Source organism: Nomascus leucogenys, chromosome X (genome assembly GCF_006542625.1).
Source record: "Nomascus leucogenys isolate Asia chromosome X, Asia_NLE_v1, whole genome shotgun sequence".
NCBI classification, from domain to species: Eukaryota; Metazoa; Chordata; class Mammalia; order Primates; family Hylobatidae; genus Nomascus; species Nomascus leucogenys.
The window spans coordinates 89,162,749-89,180,211 of record NC_044406.1 but is presented as its reverse complement, the minus strand read 5'-3'; the positions used below and the strand labels follow the sequence as shown (position 1 = coordinate 89,180,211).

The window sequence follows — 17,463 nt, the reverse complement described above, 5'->3', positions numbered from 1 at the left end:
TCCCAGCAGTGATTTGGGTTTGAATAATCTGAACAAATTTTGCAAGCTCTATCCTGCTTCTTTAATAGTCCAGTAATGACTCAACAACGTTACGTTGGGGAAAAAAAAAACACAAAAGAAATGAAGCCAGGGAGATATTTGTAGACTAAATAAGAGAGAAATCTCTTCCAGCAAAATCAAATGCAAATGGTAAACATAAAATTATCCCAAAACTTTTTCATAGGAAGTTTGTATTTTATAAAACATACTAGCTTATTTACATACCATTTTACTCTTCTTGAGAGGTTGATAGTATTCATGGAATCATAGAATTTTATAAGGACTTACAAGTCCATCTAACTTGATCTATTCATTTTCTAGGAAATGAGAACCTGAATGGTTTAGATGACCCCTCTTAATTTTAGAATCAAATATAGGAATTCTCATGGTTTCATGTTATTTTAGGTAAATAAGGATCCTTAGGTATATACATAAGGAAGCATTTTAAATTAATATCATGTGGTTATATCATTTTTACTAAGTATGTTTTAAGTGTCTCTGGTGCTAGGCTAGTCATTCTTGGGAATACAGTTCCCTAAAGGAGCGAGCATGTAAACTAGTTAGGTTAATAATACTTCATTGCAAGAGCCGACAGGCGCATTTTTGTGTACATATTTTTGGTAACTAGATGAGTGAAGCATAATGGTCCAGAAAAATCTTCATATATTTAGATAATTTTCAATGGATAGAAGTGGGAAGAAGAAAGGATGAACCAAAGGGCTTGGAGCTAAGAAAGAGTGGCAAGAATTCAGGCACAGTAAAGAGACTGATCCTGACTGGAATGATCCACTTGCTCTTCTAACCATATATTTTTTTTCATTTTTCCCCCCACAGGCACCTTCTCACTACTAGTGTATTTTATTCCCCTTTCATATTCTCTCTTCCACCCACTTCTTTTCCTCCACTCACTATTATTTTTCAGATCTTTCTTTACCTAGCCTTTCTCCTTCATGTGAAAATGTTCATTCTTCTCTCCTCCTTGAAGCTCTATTCTTTGTCATATGTAACTATGCTCTGGTTCTTCTCCTCTATTTCTGTTTCTTTTTTGTTTTCTCTGTGGGCTCTTTTTTTATTCATTACCTAGATGTAGGTATTCCCATGGTTTCATCCTTGACCTTACTCTACAAACACGATTTCTATTTCCCTGGTTTCATTTCTCATCTGTATGCTTATGACCTTTCTGTCAAGCATTAGATTCACATATCCAAATGGCAGCTACTGCTTCACCTGGATGCCTCATAGCCATTTCAAATCCACCTAGTCATTCAAAGTAGAAACCCGCAGATAACTATGAACCCCCAAACACCACCTTCTTCACTTCGTATATCTGATGAAGCACCAAGCTGTGACTCTTTTACCTCCTGAATACTACTCTCCCCTTCTCTCCAGCCCTGCCTTCCCACATTAGTTCAGGTCCTCAAGATCTTTCCTAGAGGTTTGCTACTCAGTGTGTGGGTTGTGGATCAACACCGTTGGCATCACCTGGGAATTCGTTAGAACAATGACTCTCAGGCCCCACTGCAGACCTACGGAATCAGAATCTGCATTTTAACAAGATCTGTAGGTGATTTGTACTAAATAAGTTTTGAGAAGTGATTGCCACAACTTCCTAACTACTCTTTCTGCCTCCAGTTTTGTTTCCACAAACCCACCCCCAATTTAACCACTAGAGTGTTTCACTTAAAGTGTAAGTATTTCCACGTCATTCCCTTCTTTAAAACCCTTCATTGTTCCTTCATCGTCTAAATATAAAATCTAAGCTTCATAGCTCTCCACCATCTTGTTTCTGCCTGCCTTCTCCGGGCTTATCCCCTGCTACTTCCTGGCATGATCTATGTGGGTCAGTACCTGCAAACTACATATGGTTTCCAGAAACTATTACGCTGTTTTTTGTGTCTATGCCCTCGTTCGTGCTGCCACTTTGTCTGGAATATCCCTGTAACACTTCCCCTGGCTAACTCCCACTCATTCAATTACTTCAAGGTTAATCTTATGTGCTTCCTTAACCTGCATTTCTAAGTATCTCTCCACGTGTCTGTCTCCAATTAGAATGTAAGGTCTTTGAGGCAAGGGACTTCATCTAATTCATCTATATTTCCAGTGCTATAGATAGAAACTCGCACAGAAATAGGACCACTTCAATAGAGATTAGCTTAATATATGCATCAGATAACTATTAATTATCTTTATTTGTTGAGTGCTTATCCTGTTTTCTACTCTTTCGGGTTTCTACTTAGTGTGATTCAGCATATCCCAGAAAGTTACATAGAGATACGTGTTTTTATCTAGGATTATGAAGAATGTTGATTTAGGCAAGTGTAGAAATACAAGTGCTAGGGCTTCTGAAAGTAGGAGTGTATGTTCAGAGAAATGACAACTTTCACTTGTTAAGGTAATTTTCCTGTTGCTAGGTTGAGTGTATCTGAAATAAGGGGCTTCTAATTTTGTAGCATTAGGTAAATTTGAACTGAGTTAACTATGAGAAGTGTGTGCACTCCTGTCACTTCTAAATGGGGGGGGCATTTTGGCACCCTGAAGTTTTAATGTTATTAGAATGAGGAAAGAAGGATTTTGGTGAAATTATCATCTAATGGTGGAGGAGAGGGGATGATCATCAGCATAATTTAATCCAGTCATTGGAATCACTTTACATTAGCCTCTGAAGCTAGAGCTCAACAGATTTTTCAACCCTACCTTGGCTCTTTCATTTTGAGAGCAGTAAACATTTGAACATTAAAAAATACCTGGATAATTTTAACTAGCTAATGAGAATTTCAAAGAACAGTAACAGCAGATGCCCTCATTACAAGTGAGCAAGTGGTAATAATTTAACATATGCCACCTTAACTGTTTCACTCATCACCCATTTTCTACTGTCTGCCTTCCTCTCCATCTGCTATTGTTTATATATGTTTCTCCCATATCTAATCTTTCTCTTTTTCTTCATCATTCTCACTGCTTTCTTCATGTCCCTCATCCAGCTCAGATCTTATTAGCACAGGAATGGCTACCATAACGATATGGAACTAAAGTATGTATGTATTTTTTATTTATTGTATTTGTTTTGTTTATCTTACTAATTTTTGGCCCCATTATTGCACTCAGATGCCTCACCTTCACCTATAACTCAACATACCTAAAACGGAATTAATAATCTTCTCTACAATCAACTTGAATTTCCCAAGTTTTCTCTTTGCTAGTAGTTCCAATGTTTATTAGTCACCTACACTTGAATCTTTGAGGCTATCTTTGACTACTTAATTATCTATATTCTATCCATTAGCAAATCTTATCAAATCTTAGAACTATTTCTCCTTTCTGTAGCCATTCATTACATTTCTACTACCATCACCTCACACCTTAATGCTGTAACAACCTTCTGGAAAGCTTTACTTGTACCTCATTGTTATTCTCTCACTCCCTAGTAGCAGGATTTCAACCCTGGATCAGTTCCACCCTCTACATTTTCTACTTCTGCATAAAGCCTACTGAGTGATGCTGTGGAAAATTATAAAGTATAGAGATTGGGTATGTTTTCAGAGTCTTGGTACCTAACCTCTTTGGGCCTTTAGTCCTACTTAATCTGTTTCCTTTTCCTTCACTTTCCCCTTAGCAACAATTTTAAACCTATATCATTCTTCAAGACTCTCTTCCTCTGCTCTACACTCCTTCTCTTCACACTTCTCAGACAAGCTCCTTTGTGATTTCATCAAGAAAAATTTGGCCATCAGATGTGGATTACTACCAAGTATCTTGGTTTAACTAAATCCTCCTGTAACCCTGAGTTCTCCTTTAACTACTACATTCTCCCCTTCCCTTCTTAACCAAGTTATTTTTAAAATGTAGTCCACTCTTACTGTCTCCACTTATTATTTACTCAACTCACTGCCGTTATTTGGCACTTATTCCCTCAGCCTTCACACCACCAATCTACCACCTCACTGTAACTAGTACTCACAGTGGCAAAGTGACTTCTAAATTTGTAAGTCCAATGAACATCTTTATTTAGCTCCTTTGACATCACTCTCTCCTGTTCATTCTTATAATTCGCTGTCCTTTGCTTTGGTGGACTTTTCATAGGCTCGTCGTTCTCTACCATCTTTCTTTAAAGAATGGCATTCTCCAGGGTTTTATCAGTATGTTGCTATTCCTGTGCCCACCCATACATTATCTTCAGGAGATTCCATCCACTCTGATTATTTTGACTGTCCACCCCCATGTTCTGACATCTCCAAAATCTCTCTGACCTATCTTCTGCCTTTCATACTCCTGTATATAACTGCCTGTTGGACACCTTTACATGAAAGTTTTGTAGATATCTTAGGCTCTGTGTTCAGACTTACACTATTCACCATTGCCTACTCTCCCACCCATTAAAACAACACATACATCTGAAGTTCCAATTTCAGTTAATGGGATCACCACCCACCCACTTACCAAATTAGGTTTCTGGGAATTATTTTAGACTTTAGATTCTTTCCTCTCCCCAATCCGTCATATTCATTCTGTTGCTAACTTTTGCCAGTTTTAAAGTTAAATGTTATACCAATCTCCTTGCTTCTTTCTACCCCTACTGAGACCCATCTAGTCCATGTCCTCATCGTGTCTTGCCTGATCTCCTTACTTCCAGGCTTACTTTTCTTTAATTAACCCTTTGTATTGCAGCCACAGAAGAGACTCATCTAAAACACACAATTGACCAACCATATCACTTAATACATAAACCACTTCGAGGTTTCCCAAAGCACAGAATAAAAAATTTAGGCTCCTTAGCATAACACATAAGTCTTTCTTTGATCTGACCCATTTTGCCTCTTCCCATCTCTTTCCCTTATGTTTTACTCTACAACAATTCCAAATTTTAAGAAGTTCCTGTAAGCACTTCTACGCTTTTTTCATGAATTTTTGTACCTAAAACACTCTTCTCAACTCTTTTCAGGTTAACTATTCATCATCCCTCCAAGTTTAGCTAAGACATTATCTCTTCCAGTAGCCTTTTTCAGACCCCTGTATTATGCTAAGTGCCCCTGCTTCTTTGTGCTCGCATACCTCTTAAACATACCTCTCTTACTTTTACCAAGTGAGACTGAAATTTTTTGTTCATGTGTCTTTCTCACACTGGATTTGTGAACAACTTGGCTGTTTCATTCATCCTGTATCCCTGGCATTTAACCTGATGCTTGGTGCCACATAGGTATTCAGTGTTTGTTAAACCAATTATTTGGATTCAACACATTGTGCTCATTTCTGTCTCTGCCATACTTGATATTATTTTCATCCCCTGGAATGCCCTTACCTGCGTTCTTACAAATTCAAATCTTTTCTGTCCTCAAAGATCCATCACAACTTCTCTTACTGTTCTAGTTCTTTGTGTTCTCCCCTTTCTCTGATTTCTCATAGGCTTTACTGTTCATTGACAATTGATACAATTATAGCCCCTCAAGGGAATTAGCTTCTCTGAGACAAAGGGTTATATTTTATTCTGCAGTATCCTTCTTAGTGCTTTATATGGTAATGAGGACATAATTTTTTCTCAATTCATATTTGCAAATTGTTTATTGAGAGTCAGTGTTGTATAGAGGGATAAACATAGATTTGGAGATATACTGATAGTCACTTGCCAAGTTGCACCACAGATTCGTCTGGTATAAAATGAAAATAATGTGACTCTACAGGATTGAATAATAATTAACTGAAGTAGTATATATAGAACCCATCACAGAATAGGTTTCTAACAAATGTTAGGTTTGTAAAAATGTTTTGTCCTGTCATAATTTTAAAATAGGTAAATTGGACATTTTCTATTTTTCTTTATAACATAAATCCGATATTCACATGCAGTTTTTTTCCAACTTTTATTTTACGTTCATGGGTGCATGTGCAGATGTGAAGGTTTGTTATATAAATAAATGTGTGCCGTGGTGGTTTTGCTGCACAGATCATCCCATCACCTAGGTATTAAGCCCAGCGTCCATTAGCAATTCTTCCTGACAGCTGCAGTTTTGATTATGTGCAGCTCTCAATTGGCTTTTCCCCGTCTAAGATGTTAGAACAGTGGTTCTCAGCCTTGACTAATTAGAATCATGTGAGGAGCTTTTAGAACTCCCATTGCTCAGGCCATCCCTCCAATCAATTAAATTACCATCTCTGGGACTTACACATTCATGTTTTGTTTTCTCTTTTTTAACTCCCTAAGTGATTTTTATATTGAACCAAGATTGAAAATAGTGTTAGACATGCACTTTCCCAATTTGTGCTTTGAAAACAAAGACCTTAGTTCAGAGACTTATGAGATAGGGTTATGATTAGGGGAAGAGTAGGCCCCACAAGTTTTAGGTTAGTGAAGATTCTGAAAGGTACAAGCTGTAAAGGAGCCTGAGTTTCTGGGTGAACTCAGAAACAAGGAATCCTAGAAGGGCTGAGAGCAGAACAGCCAACAACAGAACAGAACCTCAGAATAGTCTCTGAAATAAAAGAGTGGAGAGTATAAGAAACAGAATGGAGGCAGGCGCCAGGAGGATTCAATCAGGAATTCTGACCTTGGGGCCATAAATAGGTTTCATATCTTCACAGAAAGGGTTTACACAACTTTTATATATCATTTTCTGAGATGTCTGAATCCTAGAAAAAGATAAAGAACATCAGTATGTGAAAAAGCCAAGGGCTAAGGTAATGGTAATCAGACTACAGTTCTAGAAATGCCTCTGAATCTTTAATACATGACTGGCAGCTCTTCTAAACCTCTATGTTACCTCTATTAGAATATTATTTCTGATATAGTTTGTGTAGAAACAAAGCAGGAACGGAGGAGAACACTGTATACAGTATATAAGCACTAAATAAATATGTAAAAACTCTGAAATATAATCTGAGTTTATAGTCATAATGAAGATTATTGGCTCAATAATCTAGGGTAGAGGTGTCCAATCTTTTGGCTTCCATGGGCCACATTGGAAGAAGAATTATCTTGGGCCACACATAAAATACACTAACACTAACAATAACTGATGAGTTAAAAAAATCACATAAAAATCTCATAATGTTTTAAGAACGTTTGTGAATTTGTGTTGAGTCACATTCAAAGGCGCCCTGTGCCACATGTGGCCTGTGGGCTCCAAGTTGGACAAGGTTGATCTAGGGCAAGTGCTCAACAGTGGCTGCACAGTTAAATCATTTGTAAAGCTTTCAAAAAGTAAGGGTGCCTAATTCCACTCCTAGAGATTCTGATTTAATTGGTCTGATATGGAGCTGTAACATCAATATTTTTAAATTTTTCCATATGATTCTAATGTGTAACCAGCATTGAGAACCACTAATCCCGAGGAAACCAGGACTCCTGCTTATCTTGCACAACTTGGGTACCCTCAAAATATATGGTATTGGCAAAGTTAATCTGAGCCTAAGTTCCAGCACCTGTAAAAGATGGTAAGAATTTCCTAAAAGACGTTGTTGTGAATATGTACTCTCCTGGGTTTAGTCCTTAGCTTTGCAAGAAGTCCAAAATCTTCAAGATGATCAGCCTCCAATCAGGGACTCACTAACCACAAACAAACTTGAAAGTGGCTGATAAATAACTAACTGGAAAGATATTACTTTAATACGTTTCTCACAAAGCCTGTGATTATCATTTGCCATATTTGTGATCATCGAAATTTCTTGTCCCTGCCCCAGAAACATTGAATCATGTTCTCCAGGGGAGAGCCTGGGAATCTATATTTTTAACTGACACCCCAGTTGATTTTTATCAGAGAAGTCTGGGGAACATTGTACTTTAAGTTATTGTATTGCCATTCTGGTATTTATTTATGGTAAGAGGAGATACATATTTCCATTTCCTAGTTTTTCTTGATGTCTGTCATCCAGAGTATCCTTTTCTTGGTATCAAAGAATATGGAAAACCAATTATAATCAGAAAGTGACTTAGTATGCATGAAATTAGAGCATAGAAAAGGATAGTTTTGAGGGAACATTTCATTCAGATTTTGACATAACCTGCTGAGTTTTCCTGGGCCCACAATAGCCAGTAGTGTGCAGCCTCATGTTCTTCAGAGTCAGCATCTTTCTTTCCCCTTGCAAGCAGTCTCCTGTTTCTATGAATAGTCTTTGCTCAGAAAAGGCCAATATACTTGATAATAATTAATTTAGCTTCTTTTAAATGATTAGGTCACTTTTTGGTTTAAAAGAAGATTACGGTGGTTGTTCCTAAAATCTTTGCAGGTACCAATTTCTTTCCTCCTCCCTAGGGTCAGAATGATTTTATATTTGGCTTATGAAATGTATTAATTTGCTTCTTCTGATCAAAGATAAAGTGGAAGGGTGATGAGATTTTTAAAAAATTAATGTATCCCTTGCTTCTAATTCTACCTACAAAGCAGAATAGTGTGCTAGTTACTATATAGTTCCTAGTGTATAGCTTTTGACTCTTGAAGTGGTAACTAGTAGTTTTGTTTTAGAATTTTGCTTTCAGCTTTTATCCTGAGAGTGGGGCTCACTGAACCTCTCTCCTTTCTAAAATCTGTGGAAATTACTTTTGGTAACTAAGGCACTGCAGTGATCTCAGGTAAGAGAGTAAAAAATTTGCCTTTATTTGTTTTTAATGTTTTGGGACGTTTCAGGTTTTGGTTGGGTGGAAACAGAGTTGGGGCAAACAAAAAGAGGCTGGTTAAGAGATTCAGAGGCAAAGGTTGGTTGGCCATGCTAAATTCCAGGTGCCTGTTGCACCTCCATGTAGCAACAGTAAGTAGACAGATAGCAGATTCTTAGGGAAGAAGTTAAGCTAGAGAAGCAGTGTGGTGTGGTGTAAAGAATTCTGGGCATTCAATTAAGAGGCGTGGGCTCTGAGAGGCTAACACTACTACTAACTTGCTCTGTGACTTTGACCAAGTCATTTGACCTCTCTGGGCCCCATCTTTATTGGAAAATGTCAAGTAGATGGTCTCTAATAAATTCTTGTCCAGTTCTAACATTATGTGATTCTAAATGTATTTATACTGACCTTCTTAACTTGAACTCTTTGTTTTTTCAGCATTTAGTATGAGAACCTATGTTTGCCATATTTGTAGTATTGCTTTTACATCTTTAGATATGTTCCGGTCCCACATGCAAGGAAGTGAACATCAAATTAAGTAAGTATTTTTGCCAAAATTTTCCTATGATGCCAAAGACCAGAGCTTCTAGTCAAGCACTCTTTGATGTAGTTTACAAACTTCTTAGGCATTCATGTCCCTATGAGTTAAACCTGGGTATGGTTGGCAATATTTGTAACATATTGCATACTAGTGTCCCTCAGGGAGTTCTAGTTTTAGTTCTAGTAATGATAGTGTACTGGCAAACCTGGCTAACTGGCACCCCTCCTGACTAGAGAGCAGTGTTCTTTGGAGAGATGCTAAAGGATCACTCTCACACTAACCACACAAATGCAGAGAATTTCTGGAAGGTTGCTTGGTTCCAGGGATTCAGCGACCCAGGTACCATTTTTCCAGTGATGTATAGTGGTTAAGAACAGAGGTCTTTTTTTTTTTTTTATATACTTTAGGTTTTAGGGTACATGTGCACAATGTGCAGGTTTGTTACATATGTAGCCATGCGCCGTGTTGGTTTGCTGCACCCATTAACTCGTCATTTAGCATTAGGTATATCTCCTAATGCTGTCCCTCCCCCCTCCCCCCACCCCACAACAGTCCCCAGAGTGTGATGTTCCCCTTCCTGTGTCCATGAGGTCGCATTGTTCAATTCCCACCTATGAGTGAGAACATGCGGTGTTTGGTTTTTTGTCTGTGCGATACTTTACTGAGAATGATGTTTTCCAGTTTCATCCATGTCCCTACAAAGGACATGAACTCATCATTTTTTATGGCTGCATAGTATTCCATGGTGTGTATGTGCCACATTTTCTTAATCCGGTCTATCGTTGTTGGACATTTGGGTTGGTTCCAAGTCTTTGCTATTGGGAATAGTGCCGCAACAAACATACGTGTGCATGTGTCTTTATAGCAGCATGATTTATAGTCCTTTGGGTATATACCCAGTAATGGGATGGCTGGGTCAAATGGTATTTCTAGTTCTAGATCCCTGAGGAATCGCCACACTGACTTCCACAATGGTGGAACTAGTTTACAGTCCCACCAACAGTGTAAAAGTGTTCCTATTTCTCCACATCCTCTCCAGCACCTGTTGTTTCCTGACTTTTTAATGATCGCCATTCTAACTGGTGTGAGATGGTATCTCATTGTGGTTTTGATTTGCATTTCTCTGATGGCCAGTGATGATGAGCATTTTTTCATGTGTTTTTTGGCTGCATAAATGTCTTCTTTTGAGAAATGTCTGTTCATGTCCTTTGCCCACTTTTTGATGGGGTTGTTTGTTTTTTTCTTGTAAATTTGTTTGAGTTCATTGTAGATTCTGGATATTAGCCCTTTGTCAGATGAGTAGGTTGCAAAAATTTTCTCCCATTCTGTAGGTTGCCTGTTCACTCTGATGGTAGTTTCTTTTGCTGTGCAGAAGCTCTTTAGTTGAATTAGATCCCATTTGTCAATTTTGGTTTTTGTTGCCATTGCTTTTGGTGTTTTAGACATGAAGTCCTTGCCCACGCCTATGTCCTGAATGGTATTGCCTAGGCTTTCTTCTAGGGTTTCTATGGTTTTAGGTCTAACATGTAAGTATTTAATCCATCTTGAATTAATTTTTATATAAGGTGTAAGGAAGGGATCCAGTTTCAGCTTTCTACATATGGCTAGCCAGTTTTCCCAGCACCATTTATTAAATAGGGAATCCTTTCCCCATTGCTTGTTTTTGTCAGGTTTGTCAAAGATCAGATAGTTGTAGATATGCGGCTTTATTCCTGAGGGCTCTGTTGTGTTCCATTGATCTATGTCTCTGTTGTGGTACCAGTACCATGCTGTTTTGGTTACTGTAGCCTTGTAGTATAGTTTGAAGTCAGGTAGCATGATGCCTCCAGCTTTGTTCTTTTGGCTTAGGATTGACTTGGCGATGCGGGCTCTTTGTTGGTTCCATATGAACTTTAAAGTAGTTTTTTCCAATTCTGTGAAGAAAGTCATTGGTAGCTTGATGGGGATGACATTGAATCTATAAATTACCTTGGGCAGTATGGCCATTTTCACGATATTGATTCTTCCAACCCATGAGCATGGAATGTTCTTCCATTTGTTTGTATCCTCTTTTATTTCATTGAGCAGTGGTTTGTAGTTCTCCTTGAAGAGGTCCTTCACATCCCTTGTAAGTTGGATTCCTAGGTATTTTATTCTCTTTGAAGCAATTGTGAATGGGAGTTCACTCATGATTTGGCTCTAAGAACAGAGGTCTTGCTATTAGATGGACCTGGATTCGAATACCAGATCCATTTTTCTACCAAGTGTGTAACTTTGGTCAGTTCTTATATAAGATTGTTATGATGAAATATAGTATGTGTAAAGTGCCTGCCCTGGCACATAGTAGGAGTTCAATAAATATTTAGTCCATTTTATTCTGTTATTTCAAGGAGAGGAGAATTGAATGGACAGTTGGAGATTGGGTAGTTCAGGTAGCAGAGGGTATTTGACTATTTATCTTTGTATTGATGTTTTTAAAGTCAAGACATAGAGCCAGGCCTGGTGGCTTATGCCTGTAATCCCAGCACTGTGGGAGGAAGAGCCAAGGAGTTTGAGGTCAAGCCTGGGCAACATAGTGAGACCTTATCTCTACCCAAGAAAAAAGAAAAATTAGCCAGGTTTAGTGGCATGTACCCATGGTCACAGCCACCTGGGTAGCTAAGGTAGGAGGATCGCTTGAGTCCAGGGTGTTGAGGCTGCAGTGAACCATGATCACACCACTGCACTCTAACCTGGGCAACAGAGTGAGACCCTGTCTCAAGAAAATAAATAAAATAAAGTGAATAAAATAAAATCAAGACATATTCTTTCTGTTACATTGTTTTATTCTAGTAGAAAATATTTCTATTATTTGTATCTGAATACTTAGAAGCTAAATAGTCTGACTTACCCCATTAACCTACATTTACATTCCTTTTTTTCAGAGATAAGTTCTTGCTCTCTGGCCCAGGGTGGAGTCCAGTGGCTATTCACAGGTTCCATCATAGTGCAGTACAGCCTCAAACTCCTGGGCTCAAGAGATCCTCCTGCTTCAGCCTCAGTAGCTGGGAATACAGGCACACACACCACAACTGGCTAGATTTATAATTTAGATTTTTAAAAATCTCAAGATTACAGAATAAACACCTACCACATTTATAAGATGTATATAAGGAACTAATGAAAACTTTAAAAATGATATGACATTCAAATTAGAGCATCTGTCAGGAAATTAAATATTATTAGTCCCTACCCATACATTCCAACATGCCTTAACATTTTTAGTGCTACAACAACATCAGATATATCAGCTACTTTGTACCCATCTTCCCTTTCATCCCAGGCCAGAGGAAATTTCCTTTTCTTTTTTGCATAAAAATTGTGAGGTGCCTGGGAGATATATCATTGTCCATACTCCTTTTTGGGGGGCATAAAAAGTCATGATTTATGGCTTTATAATGAGGTAGGTTCTCACTGTCCATGCTGCTTTTTTGGCATAAAAATTCACAATTTATAGCTTTTATAATGAAGTAGGTTTTTAAAATTTGTTTGGGTATTTGTTGTTTTTGTTTTTTCAGACTAATGCTTTTCTTAAGAACAAAGAAAATATTTAGAATAAAATAATCTAATAACAAGAATTTTCTACTGTCTTCTTTACAGAGAATCCATTGTTATCAATCTGGTGAAGAATTCAAGGAAGACACAAGACTCTTACCAAAATGAGTGTGCAGATTACATCAATGTGCAGAAAGCCAGAGGACTAGAACCCAAGACTTGTTTCAGAAAGATGGAAGAGAGTTCTTTGGAAACCCGCAGATACAGAGAAGCGGTCGATTCCAGACCCAGACATAGAATGTTTGAACAAAGACTCCCATTTGAGACTTTCCGAACATACCCAGCACCATACAATATTTCACAAGCAATGGAAAAGCAGTTACCTCATTCAAAGAAGACATATGACTCTTTCCAAGATGAACTTGAAGATTACATCAAAGTACAGAAAGCCAGAGGACTAGATCCAAAGACTTGTTTCAGAAAGATGAGAGAGAACTCTGTGGATACTCGTGGGTACAGAGAAATGGTTGATTCTGGACCCAGATCAAGAATGTGTGAGCAAAGATTTTCACATGAGGCCTCCCAGACCTACCAACGACCATACCATATTTCACCAGTGGAAAGCCAGTTACCTCAGTGGTTACCAACCCATTCAAAGAGGACATATGATTCTTTCCAAGATGAACTTGAAGATTACATAAAAGTGCAGAAAGCCAGAGGACTAGAGCCAAAAACTTGTTTCAGAAAGATAGGAGATAGCTCTGTAGAAACACACAAGAACAGAGAAATGGTTGATGTCAGACCCAAACATAGAATGTTGGAGCAAAAGCTCCCATGTGAGACTTTCCAGACCTATTCAGGATCATATAGTATTTCACAAGTAGTGGAAAACCAGTTACCTCATTGCTTACCAGCTCATGATAGCAAACAGAGACTAGATTCTATTAGCTACTGTCAACTCACCAGAGACTGTTTCCCAGAAAAACCAGTACCCTTGAGCCTTAATCAGCAAGAAAATAACTCTGGCTCATACAGTGTAGAATCTGAAGTTTACAAGCACCTCTCCTCAGAAAACAATACTACTGACCATCAAGCAGGTCATAAACGGAAACATCAGAAGAGAAAACGACACCTAGAAGAAGGCAAAGAAAGGCCAGAGAAAGAGCAGTCCAAGCATAAAAGGAAAAAGAGCTATGAAGATACAGATTTAGACAAAGACAAGAACATCAGACAAAGGAAAAGAGAGGAGGATAGAGTCAGGGTAAGTTCAGGAAAGCTTAAGCATCGGAAAAAGAAAAAAAGCCATGATGTACCCTCCGAGAAAGAAGAACGTAAGCACAGGAAAGAGAAAAAGAAATCTGTTGAAGAAAGGACAGAAGAGGAAATGCTTTGGGATGAGTCTATTCTTGGATTTTGAATGTTTAGTTTTGTTTACCCAAGGTTGAATTGAAAAAAAATAAAACAGTCAATATGGATTTAGAAAAAGACAGGAACATCTGATGAAGAAAAGGAGAGGTAGATACAGTCAGTGTCACTTCAGGACACTTAGGGTTTTTTTGTATAAAAATTTTAATTGAATTAAAAGAAGGAAAAAAAAAGCCCAAACTTAACCTCTGAGAAAGAACATAAGAACTCAAGGAGAACATAAGAGAAAAGGAAACCTGTTAAAGAAAAGACAAGAATCTGTGTTTTGGAATGAGTCTATTCTTGGGTATTGAACTTTTAGTTTTGTTTGCCCAAGGATTAATTGAGGAAATCAGCTAAGAAAATGGACTTAGACAAAAGCAAGAGGATCAGATGAAGAAAAGGAGAGGTAGATAACAGTCAGTGTCACTTCAGGAAAGCTATTTTAAAAAACTTGAAATTTAATTGAAAGAAGAAACAACAACAAAAAAGCCTAAACCTAGCCTCTGAACAACACTAACATGAGAATTCAAGAACTTAAGAGAAAAGGAAACCTACTCAAGAAAAGACAGAAGAGACAGTGATTTGGGTTGAGTCTACTCTAGGATTTTCAACTTTTCAGTTTTGTTCCTTCAAAGTTGAAGGAATAAAAGTTTGGTTTTATAAAATTCATGTTATTGGAAATTTTCTAGGTGGATGGCTACTTTAGTCTCTAAAAAAGCCAAGTGAAGTAAAAGTATTCAATATGCCTTTTCCTCAAGTTACTTTCTTTCATTTTCTTAAAAAAGAAAAAAAATTATTAAATGTTTCTCACATATCTTACATATAATGTAATTTCCCTAAATGAAGTTGTGTCTACTTCTGCTCATCAAATTGCTGTGATAGTGAATTATTTATTCATGGGAGATAATTTATTTTAAAGGACAGAATTACCAAGCATTACAAAATCAATTCTTTGCTTGGTTTTGTGTTAGTGTTGGTGGTATTTTATTGTTGTTTTTCTGTGTTTATGTGTCTCAGCTTTCTCCAAGGAATATGTATTAAATAACTTAAACTGATTTTTTCTTTGTTAAATCTAATTTGCAGTGTATTTTTGCATTTTCTAGTTCTGAAAGTGGAAAATGAAACAGTCTATAATAAACTTAGATGATATATAGTTTTAAAAAGCTCTCAAAAAGTACTGATATAAAAAGTCAGTCTATATTCTGGAAATGTTTATATTAAAGTGTTTTAATTTCTACATATTGTTTTATGCAAATGATCATTTCTCATCCAAAATTATTATTTTGGGAGTTGGAGGGGCAATAATTAAACAGTTGGCACTTAATACCTCTGGGGAGATCACATTGTGAAGTTGTAATAATTTTATATTTTCTGCATCTTATCTCACAGAGGCTGATATTGAATCTCAAACTCAGTTTAAGGTTAGGAAAATATGACCAATTAAATGCTTGAAACCGAAGAAGGAAGAATTGGTAAGTGGCAGAGGACCAGAAGGTGTTACCTTTGAATTGTTTGATTTTGACAGATTTTTTACACTGGTGCTCCCTTTATTTATGAGCAGTACCACTAAGTATTTGAGGATCACAATGGGATAGTAGAAAGTGTAATGGCCTGTGAATCTAAATTCCAGGATTCTGGTCTCAGTTGCACCATCAAGTTGTTCTGTGACCTTGTGAGAATACCATTAGAATCCAACTTGGAATCACTAGGAATATGAAAAATAGGCTTTGTGTTCTCTTCATGTGTTAATCCTATCAAAAAATAAATTTATGCTTCACACAGTGGCTCATGCCTGTAATCCCAGCACTTTGGGTGGCTGGGGCAGGAGAATCACTTGAGTCCAGGAGTTCAAGAACTGCCTGGGCAACATAGTGAGATCCTGTCTGTATTTTTTAAAGATAACAAAATAAATTTAGATGGTGACATATCTACATTTAGGCAAGGCATTTAATAGGTGACATGTCTGCATTTGGGCAAGGCATTTAATAGATGTTTTTGTTCTTTGCAATTTAAATAAAATAGTAAATGTGAGCTGAAGCATAATATGATTGATTGGGTTTATACCTAGTTAAATAAATAGTCCTAAATGGAATTAGATGCTTCCCAAATCCACTTTTCTTCCATGAGACTGTTGTAAGATTATTTTATGCTACAATATCATCCCCCCTTTTAAATACATTTGGTGTATTGGTGAAAGGAGAGGGGAAAGAAGAGCTAGAGTAGAATACGTAGACTGCGAATCACCAAGCAAAAAATGGCCAGTTATCTTTTTTAAGCACACCAAGAACTGCAGCACCTTTTCAAAAAGTGCAAGATAAGATCAATTGAATTGCCAGCATCTGTTAAATTGACGAATTCTTTCATAGAAGCTTGTGTTTAAAGTTGGAGAGGACTGAAAACTATATATTATAAAAATATTCCCTAAGATACAAAATTACTCTCATCTTTTAAAAATAAATAGATACAATGATTCATAAAAATTATCCACCCATTTTTAATCTGTAGTGGATAAGTCATGCAGACTTTAAAAACCAAAACCATTTAAATTGGTGATGTGTTGAGTAGACCAAAAAGGATATGGTATTGATTATGGTCTTGGGACATGCACCAGTGACTTGCTCTGGAAAAGTGGTTTTCAAAAATTTTAAGACAATTTTTTGCCAAAAATAAATTTTACATTAACCTCACCATAAAACAAATTTTACATGAACCTAAATACATAATTTTCTGGTTGAAGGTGGAGAAAGGGTCTGGAGCCCAACTTTGGCACATTTGTTATGCTCCCAACTTCTGCCTCTGAGCACTTAGAGGTAAGAGTATATGTAAGTCAAGATGTTTATGTGTAGGATCCCAAATGATCTCCACTTCTGGAATTAAGTGTTGAACTCACTAAGATGAAATTTAATGAAATAAATAGTAAATCCTACATTTGGGTATTTCAATACAAAAACATATTTGAGGAAACATAATTTAAGATATTATATGTGAAAACAATGTTGAGGATTTTATTACATGCTTGGTTTGAAAGACTAATATGCTCACCCAGACATTAAAAATCACATATGGTCTAAGTCAAATATATAAGAGAATATTTGGAACAAGTTAAAAGTATCTAACTTCAGAGATATATCCCGAACTGGGTAGAAGATACAAGGAGGCAAGTACTGGGCAAATTTGGAAAATAGTTTTCAAAAACTGGAGCTGTAGAAAAATAGAATTTACTGTCTTGTGTGCATGCATTGAACAAATAAGAGCTGACTGTCAGCATTGTGCCAGGAAGGAACCTGAAAAAAGAATGAACACAGATTGTTTTTCAAAAAGCTCACAGTCCAACAGAGGAAATGGACCAATAAATAGGCAATTACTAAATAAGTTT

At 37.0% G+C, this 17,463-nt stretch overlaps 1 protein-coding gene across 3 annotated transcripts in view; it reads left to right on the top strand.

The window, feature by feature from the left end:
- Positions 1 to 15,322, top strand: part of ZMAT1 (zinc finger matrin-type 1) — a 51,451-nt gene extending 36,129 nt beyond the window's left edge. For 2 of the 3 annotated variants that reach the window (XM_030807061.1, XM_030807060.1), the window contains exons 6-7: positions 9,065 to 9,164; positions 12,786 to 15,322. In XM_030807061.1, the coding sequence (XP_030662921.1) occupies positions 9,065 to 9,164; positions 12,786 to 14,097 (1,412 nt within the window). In that variant the 3' untranslated portion in view covers positions 14,098 to 15,322. Of the gene's footprint in view, positions 1 to 976; positions 8,600 to 9,064; positions 9,165 to 12,785 lie in introns of those variants that run through there. The other variant, XM_030807062.1, reaches the window with a different exon arrangement.
- The last annotated feature ends 2,141 nt before the right edge of the window (positions 15,323 to 17,463 follow it).